The sequence below is a fragment of the Malaclemys terrapin genome, chromosome 1 (genome assembly GCF_027887155.1).
Source record: "Malaclemys terrapin pileata isolate rMalTer1 chromosome 1, rMalTer1.hap1, whole genome shotgun sequence".
In the NCBI taxonomy this organism is placed as follows: domain Eukaryota; kingdom Metazoa; phylum Chordata; order Testudines; family Emydidae; genus Malaclemys; species Malaclemys terrapin.
In genome coordinates, this window is record NC_071505.1 from 320293021 (window position 1) to 320314319 (window position 21299).

The 21299-nt window shown below is 43.7% G+C and overlaps 1 protein-coding gene across 8 annotated transcripts in view; it reads right to left on the reverse strand.

Moving 5' to 3' along the window:
• Nucleotides 1-21299, reverse strand: part of YAP1 (Yes1 associated transcriptional regulator) — a 149417-nt gene that overhangs the window by 22165 nt on the left and 105953 nt on the right. For 2 of the 8 annotated variants that reach the window (XM_054015582.1, XM_054015586.1), the window contains 2 exons: nucleotides 15306-15499; nucleotides 10220-10267 (listed from right to left, as the gene is read on the reverse strand). In XM_054015582.1, the coding sequence (XP_053871557.1) occupies nucleotides 10220-10267; nucleotides 15306-15499 (242 nt within the window). The remainder of the gene's footprint in view (nucleotides 1-10219; nucleotides 10268-15305; nucleotides 15500-21299) is intronic. The other 6 variants (XM_054015583.1, XM_054015587.1, XM_054015584.1 and 3 more) reach the window with 3 other exon arrangements.

A 21299-nucleotide genomic window follows, 5' to 3' on the forward strand; every position in this document is an offset into this window, starting at 1 on the left:
ATCTAAAACCCACACGGTCAGAAAGAGGAAAGCTGGACTGGGGTGGTTGGTCTTGCCCTCGTTCTGAGACAGTAGGTTCGGAAATGGCTGAAGGCGAATGCATGGGTGAGAGGCCAACTGTAGGATAGTGGTGAATCAGAATAGTCTCCACTACCAGTAAGTTATCAGGATCACTGCTCCCTTGTCCGGCTTGATCATTCTGAGGATGCAAGGTAGCAAAGGTATGGGAGGGAAGGAATACATCAGCGGGTCCAACCACTGCACCAAGAAGGCATCCCCTCTGGGGCTGATTGAGTAGCTCAGGAACAATATAGTGGCTACTTTTTGTTCTGCCTGATAATTCGCTATGGGGAATAACAGGTCAGCCAAAGAGAAATTCTTCTTGTCAGAAAGTTTCAGTCTCGTGTCTTTGTCCAGAGAGGATAACTCTGCTCTGTTACGCCTGGACCACTAAGTTGGGAGTTGGGATTAGGGTTGGAAAAACAAATATTCTGCTCCCTTGGGGTGAACAATACTTTTTCTCAGTCCTCTGCGCCATATGCAAAATTTTCTTAGTGGGCTCCATAGGAACTCATTGTTGGGAAGGGCCACCTTAGAGGGAGCTGTAGCCTGGACGATGTCCAGAAGTTGGTGGGTAGGTTCCTGAACCTCCTCCAGCAAGATCTGAAGAACCAGCAATCCTCCTTAGGAGGTCCAGGTACTGCTTGTAATCATCTGGAGGTAAGGGAGATGCTGGTATCAGTACTTCATCTGGGGAGAGCAAGAAGTGCTGCTGGTGGATCTGGCAGTTCAGATTGCTCCTAATCAGTCAAAGGTTCCTGCAAGAACTGTGGCTCCTCTCTGGTCTGAAAATATGGATCTTAGCGGCCCCGATACAGCCAATGGCCAAAATGATAGGAATATGGAGGTGGGTACCATTGGTCCATTGACCAATAGTGTGACTTGCCATGAGGCAAAGACATCCAGGTAACTCTGGAAGCTCTGGCCAGGCCGATGGTTCTTTGCCAGTTTGCTGTTGATACCTGATCACTTTTGGCTGATGAACAGGAGTCATCAGGCTCAAATGCTGGGGCTGAGAGCACCACATGACCCAACTTCAATGCACTCAGGACAGAAGCTCATAAGTGGTGCACCAACTGTGTTAGGGCATCCACCTGACGGTTGGAGCTCAGGACCAACGAACGTCATATTGATGGAGTTGGGATGTTTCTCAGAAGAATCAGATGTGAGAAGATTGGAGATTCTGGAACAGGGCCGCTCCAGTGTTTTTGCCGCCCCAAGTGGCAAAAAAAAAAAAAAAGCCGCAATTGGCGCCACTTCGTTCTTTGGCAGCAGGTCCTTCCCTCCAAGAGGGACTGAGGGACCCGCCGCCGAACTGCCACCGAAAAGCCGGACATGCCGCCTCTTTCCGTTGGCCGCCCCAAGCACCTGCTTGCTGTGCTGGTGCCTGGAGCCAGCCCTGTTCTGGATCTATATACATTTCTAGATGCTCAAGAAGCGTATCAAATTCTCATTGGAGGAGAGCTAGTAGGTGTCTTGGGTTTAAACGAGACCTGCCTGTGCCATCTTGGAAGCGGTGGACTTGCTGGATTGGTACTGCTCATGTAGATGAACAACAATCCCCTCCATGTCTGCTTAGTGCTGGAGTTGAACTTCACACCTCTGAGAGTGCAATTTCGAGGTATTAATTGTTCCTGGCACCATAGGTAGTGGCCTATCTTGTTTGTGAGCTCCAGATGCACCTGATCCAAGGCACGGAATCCCATGTGGTGTCAGAGGTACATAGACCTCTTTTTTGAGCATTTGTAGGGTGATTTATTCCTCTTTTTATGCAGGTGTTTACCCTTTCCTTCCTCATGCCTTCGTTGGGCCTGGAGGAATCTGAGCATAGTGAGGTACCTGCACGTGGGTGGTGGTGGTGGGGGTGAAAACCCCAAGTTTATCTAAAACAACTGAAGCTAGTAACTATTAGAAACTCTGTAAAAACTAGAAAAGAAATAAAACTTGTAAACTACTGTAAAAACTGTTTAAAAACTATGTACAACTATTGTTTCTAGACATGCATCTGAGGCAAGGACAGAGAGTTCTGATGTGGACCATGGGGCAATGAGAAAAAACTGAAGATGCAGTCAGTCCGCCTTGTCCTTTATCGCCTCAGATGGAAGCATGAGGCAAGCCAGGGTGCATGCACGGACCAACAGATACTACTTTCAAATTCTCCAACTCCAGACGCATGGCATAAATGCGTAACCCCTCAATGGAATATAATTGGAGAGCATCATTTGAAGAACCACCAATGGATCCTGGAGCTGGAGGGATGCTGCCTGGAGGCTCAGGTTGGCTAAACGGGGAGTGTGAGGGCCCCAGGGCCAAATGGGGCTTCATGGATATCTCCATAAGGGGTCTCCAGAGTCTGAACTTCCGAGACTGCCTGGTGTGTGTGTGTGTGGGGGAAAAACACAACAGATACCACACCTCAAGGCGATGTGCACTTCCCTGAGGCAGTACAGGCAGCTCTTGTGCAGGTCACTCACTGGGAAGACCTGTAGGCAGGCCAGGCAGGGTTTGAAGCCTGGAACTTTGGGCATGATAGGTACCCCAAATTGTGTGGGAACAAAGGGAAGAGATACCCTGATCCCCGAACTAACTAATCTATCTAAATATAAAAAGTACAATTATTTACAGGTCTGAAAATCAACCAGGAATGCTGGAAAGAGGACAGACATAGGAGGTTCTGTTCCAGAGCACAAGTGGTAGAAAGAAACTGGAGAGACAGCTGGCCCATGCTGCACTGTATGTACTTGGTTGGGAGCATGAGGAGATGCAGATCAACAGACACTGCTATTGAAGAATTTCTGGTCCTGGGCACATAGAGCACATGTGCACCCACGGGGGCCAGCTCTTAAAAAACTGATGGTAATTTGGTGCAGTACAGCATAACTCTGTACTAGGTACAAGGACGTGTTCTTAGGGCACTGGAGTCATACAAAAAAAAAAAAAAATGCAAGAGATACAGTGGGTTCTATAGCCGTGGATGGATTTCTCTGTACTTGTTTCATTTTGGGGGGCCTTGGACACAAATAGTTTTTAAAAATAATTATTGCTATGACTAGGTGAAAAATTTTTTTTGCTTTTTTTGAAAATCTATTAAAAATTTGTTCTGTTGCCAGTGGGGACAGTACTTTGTTTTATTTATTTTTTTCATACATATATAAACAAATATTTTGTACTATGCAAATTCCAGTTATTGATACTCAAACTCCTCCCACATTTGAACTAGCAGAAAAGCACAAACCTCTTAGTAACATTAACAGCACTGCTTTCACCACATATTAAACAAATAAACAAATTTAACTTAGATTTATTGTTCTCAACAAGGAGCTTAGATATGCAGTTTCAGAAGCCACATAAAATTTGTAACAGCAGTGCCTATGAAGCTGAAACAGTAATGTTACCTCTGCAGTAAACCTAATGAACGTATTTTGCGTCTTATACGTTCTTTTGCCAGACAGCATGCCGCCCAGAATTCAACCACACAGGGCACCCTTTCACTGACAGCAACTGTTCAGATCCCATCTTGTTTAGATTTTCTAGACACTTTTGAAAGTAGTGCATTAGAGTGTTCTCCATAACATTTTTCACATTTCTTAGCAATACGCGAGATCAAGCAACTTCTTCATCAAATCCTAACCACGTAAATGTGAGCTGCAGTTCTGATGGACATACCTCTATGCTTTGGCAAAAGTTTCAGCTACACAGAAAAGACAGAACATTAGAGACAGTCAAAACTGTTTTATGAAGAAACATTCTGCCAAAGAACTCACAAGAAGTCTCACACTCTGAGGCCCCAATTCAGAACAGTACTCAAACATGTACTGAAGTACTCTCCTGAATCAGGGCCTATGGTGGTTGTGCTGCATTATGCATTAAACAGATAGACTGCTGCACCCTTAAAGAGCCCCAGAGGTTGTTGGGGCTTTGTGCAGATGATGTACAGTGCAGGCTCAGGGCCTACGACAAGACAGTCTATCAGAATTAACCTCCAAGTACATAGAATACCAGTGTCTTTCTAGACAAAGAGGTCCAAAGTCACTTTATTCAACAATTTGAATATAGACAATAGCCCAATATTTCTGATTACTTACATACTCTGTGCGATGCCACTTGCTAACAAAAGATAGGAAATTATAAACTAAGATTTTGGGAAGGAACTCCAGCAATAAAAAATGACAGCTTGATTCTACTGAGATACTTTGGGAAAAGCTATTTCTAGTGATCCAAAGTAACTGTACAAATACCTTGATTACTCAGTTTCATAAAAACTAAAATGTTTTTAAATCTTAACACAGAACTTTAAAATATGTTTTTCTAAAAATTAAGGGTTTAATTTATTGTTACGGTTATATAAAAATGACTAATTTTCTAAAATTAAAGTCCTATTTTATTTAACCATATGCCTACAATTAAGCATGTGAATAGTCTAATTCAGAATAATGGTGCTACTCACACAGCTCGCTGCTTTGCTGGATTGGGGACTTAGTGAATGAAGAGTATTTAAGGAAAACTCCAAAGTAAATATATACCAATGTATCTCTGCCAACTTGAAATCTAGTCAATTAAAAAAAGAAGCAGTTTCTGATATTATATGTAATGCTGAGTTTCCCTACCAACTGTGTGCATTTAAAAATCACACTATCCTGTTTTTTTTTTTTTTTTTAAAGTTTCAGACAGCAAGAGGAGAGAGGAAGAAATACAAACAGGAAAATACTTATTCTACATGGGATAAAATGTATTGATTTTTTTCTCCTCTTTTAAGTTTAGTTGATCAAAAATATTTATTGGAGCCAAAATCTATGTCATCACTGCAGAAAAATGTGTTTTTACAGTGAGATAGCGAACTTGAGCTTTTACCTCAATGAAGCTAGTTGCAGTCAACACGATGTCCCTCTTCTACTTGGGGTAGATCTCAACTAGCAACACTGAGGTAAAACTACAGTGCCTTGTCCCCACTAGGATTTTAAAATGAGATAACGAACTTCATTTAGCTATCTTGCTGTAAAACACACACCGTTTATGGCAGTGAAGACATATAGCCCATAAAGTCCTGGGCTGGCCAACACCAGCATGCCTGCTTGAAGTCTGGAGTTTAGTCCATTCCCTGCCACCTGGACGGAAAGCTGTGTGTCAGTAAAATGGTACCAGACACCAAGTACAGGTCTACACTACCAGCTCTTGTAATCTGTCCTAGTTGTGGAATATTCAGATGAAAAAAATTCCCTTTAGTATCAGTTTTAAGCTTGCCAACTTCTGAGCACAACTGCCTCCAGAACTTACAAAAAATACAAAAGTGTTATTTTTTAATGTTTTTTATTCCCCATTATTTTCTAAAACCAGAAAAAGTTGATTTATGTTCCTGCCTGATTGATCTGGTTGGTGTTTAAAAAAAAAAAAAAAGAATCAATGGGGTTTTATTTTAAATGTACACATTAGTGTTCTGTTTTCTGAAAGAACAAACAATGTGGAGAAAATAAAAATCTTTTAGTTGCCAAAAACAAAGTTTAGAAAATGATATTTCTATAGTTTTATTTGCCTAGCTTATCTTTAAAAATACAAGAAAAGTTCTGAGAGATACTACTTCCATCTACCTCAGTGTTTCTATTAACATTTAAAATGTTTATTTACAAAACACACCTATTGGCTCTAGGCATACACATATTAACCACACAAATTAGGACAGACAGACAGAGCCAGCTAAAATGAACTTAAAAATAATTAAAGAAGAAACTCAACCACTCTTTAAAAGTCTTTAGTTATTTATGTAGCAAAGTGTAAGTAGATCATGCTTTTACTCAGACGGGTTTACAATTTAAGCAGGCAACAAGCAGATGAGAAATATGGAAAAACAAAAGCACATGATTGAGCAAATGGTGAAGTTTGCCATGTGTCTCTCACATCTCCTTCTAAAAAAATAATTTCTTGGCCCTTTTGTTAATTCTCACTCCAAAGTGGGTGAGGAACAGGAGTTAATAGGTCTGGTGGAAGAGGAGACAATTTGAGAGAGGTATATGAATTATAGCAAGGACCACAGTGGGGAGGTGTGGTGGACTGGGAGAGAGCTCCATTTATACAGCACCACAGCAAAGGTGGCACAGATGAGAATGGGGAGAGACAGGGAGGAGATAGAGAAGAGAGACAGGCAGGAGCTAGGATTGTGCAGGGCTTTTTAAAACAAGGATTAGGATCTTCCGTCTGAGGAGAGATTAATAAGATTAGGACTTTTCAGGTTGGAAAAGAGATGGCTAAGGGGAGAGATGATCGAGGGCTATAAAATCATGGCTGGTGTGGAGAAAGTATTTACTCCTTCGCGTAACACCATAACAACTAGAGATCACCAAATGAAATTAATAGGCAGCAGGTTTAAAACAAACAAAAGGAAGTATTTCTTCACACAACGCACAATCAACCCATGGAACTCTTTGCCAGAGGATGTTGTGAAGGCCAAGACTATAACAGGATTCAAAGAAGAACTAAATTCATGGAGGATAGCTCCATCAATAGCTATTAGCCAAGATGGTCAGGTGTCCCTAGCTTCTGTTTGCCAGAAGCTGGGAATGGGCGACGGGGATGGATCACTTGATTACCTGTTCTGTTCATTCCCTCTGGGGCACCTGGCATTGGCCACTGTCGGAAGACAGGATACTGGGCTAGATGGACCTTTGGTTTGACCCAGTATGGCTGTTCTTATGTTCTTATCTTAAACAGGTATGTAAGACTACTAGTGGAGGAGGGCATGCTGTTTAGGGCTGCAATGATATCAGTGATGACACACAGCTCTACCTTTTTCACAGAACCTTGGCGGTATCGAGTCTTTACTTGCCCAGAGTCTGGTCATATATAGGGTTTAGATGACAGCTGGCTGAAGTTGACTTCCATTAAGATATTGGTGATAACGCCTGGGCTGGTGGTGGGGAGAAGCATCCAGAAATGATATGGTCAATAGCTCAACTGAGGGGATATGTTTACTCTTTGCTAATATTTGCAACTTTAGATATTTGTTAAGCACTCTGATGATGGTGATGAGTTGGTACAAGTCCCTACATAAATGCTTCGTGTGCTTCTGGATTTCCAAGTAGCAGCAATAGCTGAGAGTGATTTCCTCTATCTTCACCCAAAAAGGAAGTTGCAACTTCGGCTTTCATATGCTCTGAATTTTTTTGTTAGGACATATATAGGAGTTATGAGAAACTCAAGTCCCCCTACAAACATACAGCCCTTTGCAGTACGCTTCACAAAGATTAGCAACTGATCAATACCACCCCTCTCAGATCCCTGACAGAAAAAAAAGCCCAGCCTCTGGTAGTATTTGCAGACTCAAACACTTCATGTTTAATCCCATCCGAGGCAGCTGACAGCTAAAAGAATTAACCAACAAAACCAGTGCAATCTCAGTACCATATTTAGATCTCAAAGCGGACTGAAAGGTGTCAAGGTTATCTAAGTGTTCAGGTAAAAGTCAAAGCCACCTTACCACAGAGTTCTCAGTATCCATTCCCAAAATGGAAATAGTTGATGAGTGGTCAGCATCAAGACATATTTTTACACAAGGGGTCACTTGAGAGATGATGGCTCCCTGAGCTCCCAAGGGGAGACAGTGTCAGATTCCACCAAAAACAGATCAATGATCCCACTAATACAGGCAATGAATCCAACTTGGTCACCTTGAAGCACTCTCAAGGTCTCTTGAAGCTCTGTGTAAAAAAGCTGACACTTGGCTAGAGAACATATCATGTTTGTCCCCCAAACAAGAATCTACCATTGTGGAAGCAACTAATCCAGTCTAAAGATGATGGATTTTAATAAGCAAAACAGAGGAATGATCTGACAAGAAGTAGTAGTCTACTGAAGAAGTATATTATTTCTGATAAAGACAGCCCCGATTCACCAGGCTGTTCATAACCCGGATTAGTTATGCGGATTGTGACTTCAATTATATTATTGCCAGAGACATGGACCTAAAACTTCCAAGAAACTTTTAGAGCACAATTTCCACTAGTAGTTCTCTAATCTTCCTCCTCCATCTGTGGCAGATCATCATCTTACTAAAGTGACATATGAGGAAAGCATAAACAAAAGGTACTTTTAGATACAACAGTCAAGAACAAAAAGTGCTTTATAACCTCTTCCAGGACATCAACAGAGTAACCTACTGGCTGTGTTCTGTCTACCTCAGAGCACTCTGAAACCTAAGTCCTTTAAACCAAAAGGAAGACTAGTACACAATAGGTCCCATGACCTGATGTGAGCAATGTTGAGCCCCAACGTAAACCTGAATTTAATAAATCAGACTTTAATCCCGCTTTTGCCACATGCCTCATTAATCAATCGCAGATCATAAAATAGGATTGAGGGTGGACAACTGTCGAGAATAGTCACATGCTTGTTAAGTGATAAATTGGTCCTCAGCTAACTTATAAATGTCATTTAAGGCAAAGATGCTGAAATCACTTAAGGACTCGAAGACCAATCATAATTTTTTAGCTGCTCTAATCTACCCAACTAATTAAACTCAAGACCCCATAACTGCACTCTGATCCCTCTGGTTTCTGTTGCATTGTATCATGGTTAACTAGAAACTCAAAAGTAGTTTAAAAAAAATGACACTTTTACGTTGTTAAATATGAAAACGCTCCACATAATATTTTCTTCATTGTTTTGGTATTTATACGGTCCCCAAATTTTTCAATTTGCTGCATATTTTTGTGTTCTCAAGTATCTGCAACAGCTGTTGTGGGAAAGGAAGAGAAGGTGGAATTTCTGACAGTTGGGATAAGGTGGGGATGTACATGGGAAGGTGTGGAAGGCAGTTTGGAATTTTAGGGGGTGGAAAAGAAGCTCCTCTTTACCATCCATTTGTGAGCAAGGGTCTAGGTAACTTAATTTCGTGATGACTGGACAGGACTTGAATTACTCCCTCATCCAGCAAACTTTAACCAGTTGTTCAATTTTTCACCTCTGCATCCAACAGTGATGTCTCGCTCCTAAAATTATCAGTGAAGTAATGTTGGCATTTTAATGATCATTTTTAGGTTTCAGAGTTGCCATGGCATAGATAAACGGGAAAGCTATTTTTTGGAGGGATGTCTGTTTGCAGGCTCAAGGAGACAGCACTGCATGTGTTTTAATGAGGTTCATACTTTGAAGGTTCTCTTTGCAACTATAAGGGCTAGAAATTAATTTTTTAAGGTGATGAATTCTGACACTATTTTTCAGCAGAGTCTGGATGCAGATGTGCAGGATACATAGGCTTTCATTATACTATGTTTTCTTACAGTAAAAAGCACAGCACAAAGCCTGTATGTGCTACACACAAACTGCCAATGAGTGTTGTCCAAAGAATGGGTATATTAACAATAACCATATGACGACTGCAAGTTGCTAGGACAATTCAGTCCTAAGAGCACATCTAGGGAAAACCTTTGCTTTTCAGCTATATATTACATTGCTTTCCAATTCCCAATGGTTTGAGAGGAATTCAAATTCAATTGGTTATGTATTCAGAATCCCATTACTCCTTAAATTCTGATCATTTCCTTTTGCACTGATGTTTATTTGTTTTGGTTTTGGTGCATAATAAGTGCTTGTTTAATTACAGAATTTAAATGACTGATTTTTGATTTCCATGTTGCATATTATCTGATTCCAGCAGCTATTTTGACAGTTTAAGATATTCTCAATGATCTTCTTGTAAATATTCTGGGTGATCTTTTATTCAATGAATTAATGTATAGGGTACTCATCTCAAGATGATGTTTGTTTTAGATATAAACACTGCGCTGATCAGAACATACTTCATGTCTGAAGATTATATAAAAAACACCAGCTATTACATTACATTTAATGGGAGGTTTGCTTACACGTCTATTCTGATGGGGTGAAAATTGGAATTTCAATATCATCAAGAATGAAAAACAAGAGAAAGTTCTTTGCAATGCGAAAAGTGTAACAAATTCCACGTTTGCTTTAAAATACTGAAATAATGATGAAGTAATGAAGCACTCTTAACATCGATGTTAGGGATCACAACTAGAGCAGTGGCTTAAAAAGGTGTATGGCAGAGCCAGCTGTTATTCATGGCTTCATGTAAAACAAGTTCCTCAGCTAGCCTAATTTAATACTTCAATTGTTTCTTATTACACTGAATCATCAGTTAAGAGCCTACCTGACGTTTTGGAGAATTTGCTGTGCTGGGATTGATATTCCGCAATGCCTAAGAGTAAAAAATAAGATGGATAAAAATTACTTTAAGCTGCATGATTTGGCTGTGCAGGCTGACTTACAAACACCATCTTGTAGTATCAAGTCCCTAAGACAGCCCGAGATGAGACAAGGTAAGGGAGTTAAGAGTTGATGAAAATCACTACTTCACAATGAAACAAAACTCAAATGTTTACTGAGCATGTGAACATGACAGAAAAGCTTAACGGCGAAGGAGAACATGGAGGGAACTGACGGTCACCTGATCCAACGTTAGTCAGATTTCTCAAGGAGAGCTGAGGTAGGAAAACTAGAAGCCTATCTAGAAGCATGCTAGCATAGGATAGATGTTTGCTGGAGGATTAATAGCGAAGCAGGAACAGCAGAGGACTGGGTGCTTAAGCAGAAGGGAGTCCTGATGCTATCTTATTTAGGCACACCTTAAGAAGAAGTACCGAATTTTAAAGATGACCCAACTTATATCAAGAGATGCTAAAGATTCCTACAAACAGGCCTCGATTTCAGAAGGGACAATGGGAATCAGACTCCAGGTCAAGGACAGAATACCACAGGTGACGAAGAAAAAGAAAGAGGGCATGAAGATATTATCCTCTCCTGATATAAGGCCCATCACCAAAGTGGAAAGGGAAGAGGATAAGACTTGAAAAGTTTTTCTCAAAGAAAAGACTAGGGTGTCAGTGCTTCCCTCATCAGTGCTACAAAGCTGAGGATAACCTATATTTCTGGGACAAGATGGTAGCCAACCTTCTACCAAAAATCCAGAAAGAAAAATGTTAATGAAACTTTTAAAGTGGCGATTGTGGAAACAGACATCATGGTCTGGTTGGGTTTTCTTCCCCAAGGTTACTCAGTTACAAAACTAACAAAGTCCATAATCTACAATCGAATCTGGGTAAATTGTTAAATTAAAAGCTAGTTAAAACAAAGTAAAAAAGGAACATGTTAAATGCTCTGTTAAGTATGCTGCTTGTAAGTAAATAATTAATTACTTCCTTATTATTACAACATAAGCAATGTCTCACATATATTTCCCCCCCCACACACGTTTTCCTTCCTGTAACTTATTTAAAGAAGCTGTTTACAGTGGGTTGTGTGTTTAGTTAGTGTATCAATATACTTAATTCACTACTAACTGGATATTTGGAGCACCTTTACCCAGTGTTGAAAGCTGGCTTAACTAAATTACAGTGCATGATGTTTTCCTTTTGTCTTTACGGCGTTCCTATTTATATTGCTGTTATCCTTTGAAACCACTGGGCTATCTGAATATGAAGTATTTCTACAGCACTTTCCATCTTCAATGTGCTTTCAACCATTAATCTTCACAATACCCTGAGAGACAGTAAATAAATGTTATTGCATCTTACAAATGGAGAAACTCGGGTGGAAGATTTAATAGGTTGCCCAAGGTCACAAAAAGGAGTCATAGCTGGGATTCAAAATCCAGAGTTCCTGCCTCCCAAACCAATCATTCTCTCAATGACCAGTTTTTGTTACTAGAAAAGTTCTAGAGGGAATGGCGTAACACAGGGGTTGGCAACCTTTCAGAAGTGGTGTGCCGAGTCTTCATTTATTCACTCTAATTTAAGGTCTCGCGTGCCGGTAATACAGTTTAATGTTTTTTAGAAGGTCTCTCTCTCCAAGTCTATATATTATATAAACAAACTAGTGTTGTATTGTAAAATAAACAAGGTTTTCAAAATGTTTAAGAAGCTTCATTTAAAATTAAATTAAAATGTTGATCTTACGCTACCGGCCCGCTCAGCCCGCTGCTGGTCTGGGGTTCTGTTCACCTAGGCAGTCAGCGGGCTGAGTGGGGCCTGCGGCCGGAACCCCGGCTGGCAAGGGTCCAGCAGCCAGAACCCCAGACCGGCAGCAGGCTGTGCGGGGCCGGTGGCTGGGACCCCAGACCGGCAGTGGGCTGAGCGGCTCAGCCCGCTGCCACTCAGGGGTTCCATCCACCGGCTCCTGCCAGCCGGGATCCCGGCTGCTGGATCCGCTCAGCTCGCTGCTGGTCCGGGGTCCCGGCCCTGCCCACATACAGTGGGTACCTACCTTCTCCCTGGTTCTGGCCCATTCTCTTCCTTTCTCTACACTGAGCTGAGGGTGGGAGTGCACTGAGCACAGGGATGGGGGTGAAGGGTCTGGCCGGGAGCTAGAATGAGGGAGGGAGCTCAGGGATGGGGAAGGAGGTTTGGGTGTGGGGCACTTACCTGGGCAGCTTCCATTTGATGTGAGGGGTGCAGGTGGGAATGTGTGGGGGGCGGGGGTGCAGGAGCTCCCATTTGGTGCTCAGGGTGGGGATGTGGGGGGGGAGGGTGTGTGGGGGGGGTGCACGAGTCAGGGTGGGGGGGGGCTGGGTATGTGTGGGGGTGCCAGAGTCAGGGCTGGAATCGTGGGGGGGGGTAAAGGAGTCAAGCAGAGGGCTGGGTGTGTATGAGGGAGGTACAGGGCTCAGGGCAGGGGCCTGGGGAGGTACAGGGCTCAGGGCAGAGGGCGGTGTGGGGGGGAAAGGGGGGGTCAGGGCTCAGGGCAGAGGGCTGGGTGACTGTCCTCCTCAGAACCTCCAACCCCCCCGCTCCTTGTCCCCTGACTCCCCCCGCCTGGGACCGCTGCCCCTAACTGCCCCCCCAGGACCCCACCTCCTATCTAAGCCTCCCTGCTCCTTGTCCCCTGCCTGCCCCCCTAGGACCCTACCCCCTACAGGTCCCCTGACTGCCCCGACCCTTATCCACACCCCCGCCCCCAGCCAGACCCCTGGGACTCCCATGCCTATCCAACCGCCCCCTGACAGGACCCCCAGAACTCCCGACCCATAAAACCCCCCCTGCTCCCTGCCTGCCCCAACCCCTCTCCACACCCCTGCCTCCTGACAAGCCCCCCCTCTGAACTCCCGACTCATCCAACCCCACCAGCTCCTTGTCCCCTGACCACCCCCTCCAGAGACCCCCCACCCTAACTGCCCCCTCCCCCGGACCCTCCTTGCTCCCTGTCCCCTGACTGCCCTGACCCCTATCCACCCCCTGCCAGACCCCAGGACTCCCATGCCCCATCCAACCCCCCACGCGCCCTGACTAACCCCTCTAGAGACTCCCCCGCCCCTAACCACCCCGCCCAGAATCCCACCCCCATCCAACCCACCCTGTCCTCTGTCTGCCCCCACCCCTTATCCAACCCCCCCAGCCCCGGACTCGTTACCATGAGGCTCCAAGCACAGCCAGATATGCTGCCCCATGGCAGCAGGGCTCCGGTTGAGTGGGGAGCGTGTCTGCCTCCCCGCGGAGCCAACCACTGCCCCGCGGGAGTGCGCAGCCCCGACCCACAGAGCACTGCGCACGGCGGCATGGCTCCGGTTTAGTGGGGAGCATGTCTGCCTTCCCGCGGAGCCAAACACTGCCCCGCGGGAGCACGCAGCCCCGACCCCCAGAGCGCTGTGCGCGGTGGCACGGCTCCAGGGGAGGGAAAGGCGGGGGAGGGGCCGGCGGCTTGCTGCGCTTGGCCGGGTGCTCCAGCCCGGAAGCGCGGACCCCGCGGCTTGCCATGCTGGGAGAGTCGGGCCATTTGCCCACCCTGTGCGCACGCCTATGCTTCTGCTCCCTGTCCCCGCGGGGGGAGCGGAGGGCAGAGGAGAGCGGGCTGGGCTGGGCAGGATTTTTAATGGCACGCTGGAGTCCCGGCAGGCAGCAGCGTGCCATTAAAAATTAGCTCGCGTGCCGTCTTTGACATGTGTGCCATAGGTTGCCCACCCCTGGCGTAACATTTAAGCACCAGGTTTAAAATACCTAGACACAAGAGAACAACAGGCTCCAAACCCAAAGCCTATTCAATTGTTGAGCCTGCACACCATTTGGAAATGGATAAATTTCAGTAATGAGGTAATTCCTCTACCTAGAGCATGTACTTTGAAAAACACTTTTGTATCTTTGGATTGCAATGTGTTCTAAAATCATACTTAAAAAAAGTTATATTGAAAAGGTTTTTCCTTAAAATGAAGGACAAGCAGATGTGGGGAACCAGCCTCTCTGGCTCTTGTATCAGTCTGAGCTCTTTGGAGGTGACAAATATTCTCAGAGAAATCTCCAATAACAACATTACTCTGTGGTGCTCTCTTACTTGTACCACCATAATGACACTTCAACTAGTGAAGATGTTTGCTCTTTGGGAATTTTGCTGAGGAAAAAGTCTTGCATCTAGAGCAGTGATTTTCAAATTTCGGGTCGCGACACAGTACTGGGTCGCCTTGCTCAGCACCCAGGGACCCTGGAGGCTGGCCAGTAAAAGCTAGTAGTCCCTACCTGTTCTGACACTGTGCTGCGCCCCGAAAGCAGTCAGCAGCACGTCTGGTTCCTAGACGGGGGGGCCACAGGTCGCCGCGTGCTGCCCGCCCCTGCCCCGAGCACCAGCTCCGCACTCCCATTGGCCGGGGGGCGGTGTCTGCGAGTGAGAGCTGCACGGAACTGCTTGCGCGCCTCTGCCTAGGAGCTGGACCTGCTGCTGGCCACTTCCGGGGCGCAGTGCGGTCCATGGTGCCACGACAGGCGGGAAGCCTGCCTCTGCACCCTGGCTGGGCCACTGACCAGGAGCCGCCGGAGGTAAGCCCGCGCCTCAATCCTCTCCCCCAGCCCTGAGCCTCCCCCCCAAACCTGGAGCCCCCTCCTGCACTCCAAACCCCTCATCCCTGGCCCCACCCCAGAACCTGCATCCCCAGCTGAGCCCTGACCCCTCTCCTGGACCCCAACCTCCTGCCCCACTCCAATCCTCTGCCCAAGCCCTGAGCCCTCTCCCACATCCTCAGCTCTGTTGGGTTATGGGCATCAAGAATTTTCTTCAACTGGGTCACCAGAAAACAAGTTTGAAAACCACTGGTCTAGAGCTTCTGCTACTGAGGTGACGACATAATGAATGTAGCCCAGTCCTCTCTTTGGAGCTTAAGACCTTAGGTGGTCTCTGGTGCTTTACGCTCCCTGGAATTGCCACATAAGTGCAACAACAAAAATATACAAAAAATATAGTGGAAGTCTGTGTCTAACCTGTGGCCTCACCTGCCGAAGCAGTTCTTGATGCTTCAGTCGCAGTCTCTCTTTCTCCATCTGCAGCTGTTGCAGTCTCATCTGTTGCTGCTGATTGGAGCTGCCCCCGCCCATCACTCCACCTTGAGGACTCTGAGGAGCCAGTGGTGGTGGCTGTTTCACTGGAGCACTTTGGCTGATTCGCTGATTCATAGCTGCGGAGTCAAAACAATACAATGTACATTTTAAAATGAAATTCAAACATATGGGAAAGGAAAGAAACATGCTGAAAGTAATTTTACAGAACTTATAACTCTTTGCAAACCATGGCACTACAGACCACACACCTGCACTGATTTTCCACAGGTTGTGAGACAGAAGTCCAAAATAGGGAGATACTATTGTTGTGGGATCAAAGTATGCTCAATTTTTCAAGAATGTGCCTGCTCAACTTGTACATGCATTTTTGAAAATCTGGATCTATGTTTTAAAGGTGGTACAAAAACACAACTGTTCATTCTAAAAAGCAGTAATCAAAACATTAAGTTAAAATTTGATTGATTTCACCTCCACTTTTTTTAGTTGTTTATTCTCATCTTTAGGACAAGCCCAGGCACATTATACTTATTTTATTTAGATGAAACAGACTCAATACTGCTTTCACAGAATCCTACATATTCAAATGACAAAACATATATTGCGTCATCTCATCTATATCCTGTTACTTTGGATAATTCCCTGATATACACCTCTACCCCGATATAACGCGACCCGATATAACACGAATTCGGATATAACGCGGTAAAGCAGTGCTCGCGGGGGGTGTGTGTGTGTGTGTGTTTGCGCACTCCAGTGGATCAAAGCAAGTTCGATATAACACGGTTTCATCTATAATGCAGTAAGATTTTTTGGCTCCCGAGGACAGCGTTATATCGGGGTAGAGGTGTATTTCCCAGTGTTAAATGATCCAGTTGATGGGTCTTTTATGACTTCCCCTAAGAGACTATTACATAGTAAAATCTTATTGTGTCAAGGAAGCTTTTTACAACAGTCAACTTAATTTTTCCTTTAAATTGCATCTAGTTAGTTACTTCTAGTTATACCCTCCTGTTAAATCCTAAGCAATTTTTCACCATCCTTAGTGCTGACAAATTTCAGATATTGGTATGTTCCTACCCTCTGTTCAGCCAACATGTACACACTTAGGTCTATAAATAAAATCAATCCCTCATTTAGAGTTCTTAAAACTCCCTCCCAGTTTGTCAATATGTCTGGTTTTGAAGCATTCAGAACTGAAATGTAATGTGACAGTGGTTTTACTAAAGTCATACAGAACTTCTCTAATCTGTGATGCTTCTCTATGCATCTTCTTCCCCATCTTCATCCTCTCAGGTCATTCTGGTGATAATTTCTGATAGATGAAGGGAGAAGAAAGATGGTGATGGCAGAAGTCACAGGCTGTAGAATATTAGTTGCAAGTAGTCAAGACATTTTTGAAGTAGCTGTTCAGTAGGCACAGAGGAGGATTCTTAGTCTCTACTATGGTATCTGCAGGTTCTCAAACAACAGATTTAATCTGTCCAGGATAGTCTGCTGTAGCCAGATTACATTGCTTCAGGGGCAGATTTCAGCACCCCCAGTTGTGAGGACATTTTTTTATCATTTTGTAGAGAAAACTGGGCATGCAAAACTTGGTCTGAACTCTGCATATTGTAACCAAGCAGGATCTTGAAAGGTTGGAGGGTAAGCGGTCTCTGATTCAGAATTAGGCAGTGATGCTGAGACTCTGGATGTGATAGGCAAACTTTTGTTTCACAACTGGTTTTTGAATCTACAGTAGAACCTCAGAGTTACAAACACCAGAGTTACGAACTGACCAGTCAACCACACACCTCAATTGGAACCAGAAGTAAGAAATCTGGCAGCAGCAGAGACCAAAAATAAGTAAATACACTACAGTACAGTATTAAACGTAAACTACTAAAAAAATGAAGGAAGAGCAGCATTTTTCTTCTGATAGTAAAGTTTCAAAGCTGTAGTGAGTCGACGTTCAGTTGCAAACTTTTGAAAGAACAACCATCATGTTTTGTTCAGAGTTATGAACAACCTCCATTCCTGAGGTAACTCTGAGGTTCTACAGTCTGTCCTTCCTGACCGGTGAAAGTTAGTGAGGGGCCAAGTGCTGTGTCCGCTGATGGCACTGGTTAATTCCTTGTTTAAGAGGAATGCAGGGCACACTATGTTTTTAAAGAAACACGTACAACCTCTGCTTAAGAAACCACCCACTGAAACTGTCAACCTGGATAATTATGACAATCTTCCATTTTGAATTAAGAATAGGAAGAAAGCTGGATGACAGAACTCAGTATCTAGGAGCCTCAGACCTTTGTCAATCTGCTTTTATCACCAAATGGTACTGGTGGTGTGGGTTGCTGATCTCTCAGCAATGGTTATCAAGAGTCTGCATGGCTTCTGGAGTACCAGCTGTCTTTGAAACCACTGACTGCAAAGTGTTTTGTCTACTCCCAAAGTGCAAGTAGCTTAGGCTAGCTTCCGGTGACTTCCTTCTTTTCTGTCAGAGAGATCCTAAAGGGTCGTTTTGGGCATTTGCTTTTCTGCCTTTATGGCCCTCTACTGGGGGGGGGGGGGGGGGAAATAATAAGGGTATATGCCATTATCTTTGCTATTCAATGTGGAGATTGGGTCATTGGGATGACTAGTGAGTAGGAATGGATTTTGCTGTATCTCCTCACAGAATATGCTGGCAATCCTCAACTCTGTGACTCCATTTTATCTCAGACAGACAGTATGATTGAGCACCGTCCATAGTCTCTGGTGGCATACGGGGCGTGGATCAGAATGAGCTGGATGAAGCTCAGTTCAGGTTAGATTGCGGTGATGATGGTGGGCTGGGAGGAACAACCAAAGGATATGGCGAAGATTATATTTGCCCCTCTAACTGAGGGCATGTTTGTCAATAGAGTTCATGATTTAGGGGGTGCTGTTTATCAGACGGCAGCTGATGTTATACAGCAGCAGTGACCACAACTTTCTCCACATTTGCTCAGATAGTTACGAACTTCTCTCTCAGATGCAGACCATGCAACGGGCATTCACACCTAAACATTTCAAGTTTAGACGATGCAATGCACTGTTACATGGAACACCTTTAAATCAACCTTGAAACTAGAGCTGACACGGAAGGTAGCAGACTATTGTAAAGCTGGGCATCTTCATGAACACGTGATACCAGAGCGCAAGGATGTGCACTGGTGCTTTTTTTTTTTTTTTTTTTTTTTCTTTCTTTCCTCTGAGTAGAGGGGTACAGGGCGCATCTTCACAAGGTAAAATAAAAAGGTGTGTTCTTACAAAACTTTAGGAAACATGAGGTAAAATCCTAGTGAAGTCAAGGCAGTTTGTAGTTTCCACATGTTAACAGGTTGAAGTGAACTGCAGGCCTTCCATTAGTGCTGACCTTAACCTGTTAATGTGTTAAAATTATAATTCTCTTAACTTCACTGGAATTTTAGCAAACATGTTAACTAAAATGAGGTAACACATGGCACAAACACACTTTATTGCCTAATCAAGACAAGGTAGAAGAAGTTGGTTACGATTTATAAAGCCTGACATATCTTGGGACCTGCCTACTTGAAAGACCTGCCTCTTTCTCCATGAGACACTGCCATAGTTGGGATCAGCAGAGATGCCAGAGCTGGAGCTTACTAATTTGTTAGTGCCAAGGACATGCTGCAAACACAGTTACCAGGGCAGGAGAATGGTAGGGATTTTCTTTTATTGGGAAGTGGATGAGAGCTTATGGGAACAGAGCAAGGAGTTTGGTTTTTGGCTAACAGGATGTTTTGGTGTAATGAAAAGCCAGCTGCTTTGTTTTTGACCAAATTTTTAATTATAATCTAATAGGGCACCTAGAACTGGGGGTTAGTTTTTTTTATTTTTGTTTTTTAAATAGGAGAAGCTACTAGTGACCTCATATTTAGCTTAACACTTTTCCTTATAAAGGATTCTTGCGACTTTTTTTTTTTTTTTTTTTTTTTTTTTTTTTTAAGCTTTCACACCTCCACTGGTTGCAGCAGGCATTTGTTATGCGGCTGGGGGAGAATAGCCCTCACAGTAGAGAAGTGCCTTTTCTTTGTCTGTGAAATAAGATACAGATTTAACTGAGTTGGAATGCATTAAAAGTTGTAATCCTTACTTTCTGGCTCCCCCCTTAAATCCCCAGGACCCAACAGCCCATCCTCCATCTAGAGATTCCATATGGAACAGAAGTCCCCCAGTTCCTGGAGTGGGAATGAGAGAAAGCTGTGTCAAACTCCGCACAATCACCCTCTGGACCGAGCACATGGTCACTGTGCCAGTGACTCATTTCCCCCCATGTGGAATTACAGCCTTCTCCTGCTGCCAGCTAAAAGTCGTTACCTAAAGTACAAATGGTAGAAGTCTGTGCTACATTGTCAGTGAAGGTTCATGACAGAAAACCTGTTAATGAAGCATGATGGTGAGATTTCTAGAGCTGAAGTTTTACCTTTGTCCTTTAAAATAAACCTAGGAAATTACATCCCCAAAACTATGTTAAAAGTCAAGTACTCAAAAGTTAGGAAGTGCCGGATTCGCAACCTATGCAGTTGTAGTTCAACTCCTTTGTACATATGCATTGTGATACAAACTTTCAGCTCCTTTGTGCATACGCATTATGATACAAACTTTAATTACATAATCACAATTTTTTCCACAGAATCCCTGAACATTCAGTTCATAGGTAGGATGCATAAGATGGCCAAATTAAGGCTGCATGGGCAACGATTCGTAAGTCTGGCATTACCTAGTTTTCAAATGCTCAAAATCCAATGCTTTTCAAATCCAAATAAAAAAGCCCAAACATTTATTGCTTTCCAAGTTTCCATGCTCTCTAATATCGGAGGCTACATTTGCACAACAGCAGGGATCGACGCTCTGTGATCGATCCACCGGCAGTCGATTTAGTGGATCTAGTGAAGACCCCACCAAACCGAGAGCAGATCGCTCTCTAGTCGACCCCTGTACTCTATCCCCGATGAGAAAAGTAAGACAAGTTGACGGGAGAGTTTCTCCCATTGACCCCCTGCGGTGTAGACCCCACAGTAACTCGACGTAAGGTATGTCAACTCCAGCTACATCATTCACATAGCTGGAGTTGTGTACACTGCAGTAGTATTAGACACAGCCTCAGATTTGGATTAGTTTCTCAGCTGTAGTACCTTATTTGCTTATCCAGAATTTATTTCCCGAGTGCATTTGTAACTTTTCTAAATTCCTTTGCATTATTCTTGTCCTCACTGTTAGTTACAGCTATCATTTTAATTTTATCTGCAATTTCACGAACATGCTGTTTAGTCCCTTGCCCAGATCATTAATGAATGTTAAATTTTACCAGACACACATCAATCCCCGTTGGAACTCTCTAGAACACTTTCCACCAACTCATAGTATTTAATATTAACTTTTGTTTACAGCAATTCATTCATGGTTTAAATCTACATGGTAGTACTCCTATATAAACCATTTTGAATTAATTTTGGAGCATAAGAGGTCATGATACACCACAAAAATTTAGATACTTCATCTACTGCATTCTCTTCATCTTCCAACTTTGTAATTTAAATTAAAAAAAAAAAAAAGCAGTCAAATGTGTCTAACTTTTTTGTTCTTAACCAATTACTCCCCTTTTCCAAAGTCTTGAAATTCCTTTCATTCACGTTTTGAAACTGACTAGATTTTGAATTGATAGTGTTCTCACCAAATGTTATAGTAGAGAAGGTGGGTGAGAGACACAAGCTTTCAAGATTACACAGAGGTCATCTTCAGGTCTGGGAAATGAACTCAGTATTACAGTTAAATACAAGGTGGAACAGACTGTTTAGCATAAGTAGTTACATTACAAACGGTTCAGCTATATTCACTTCTTGGACCAGATCCTGTGCTCCACTTAGGACTAAATCAATAATTGCCTCTCCC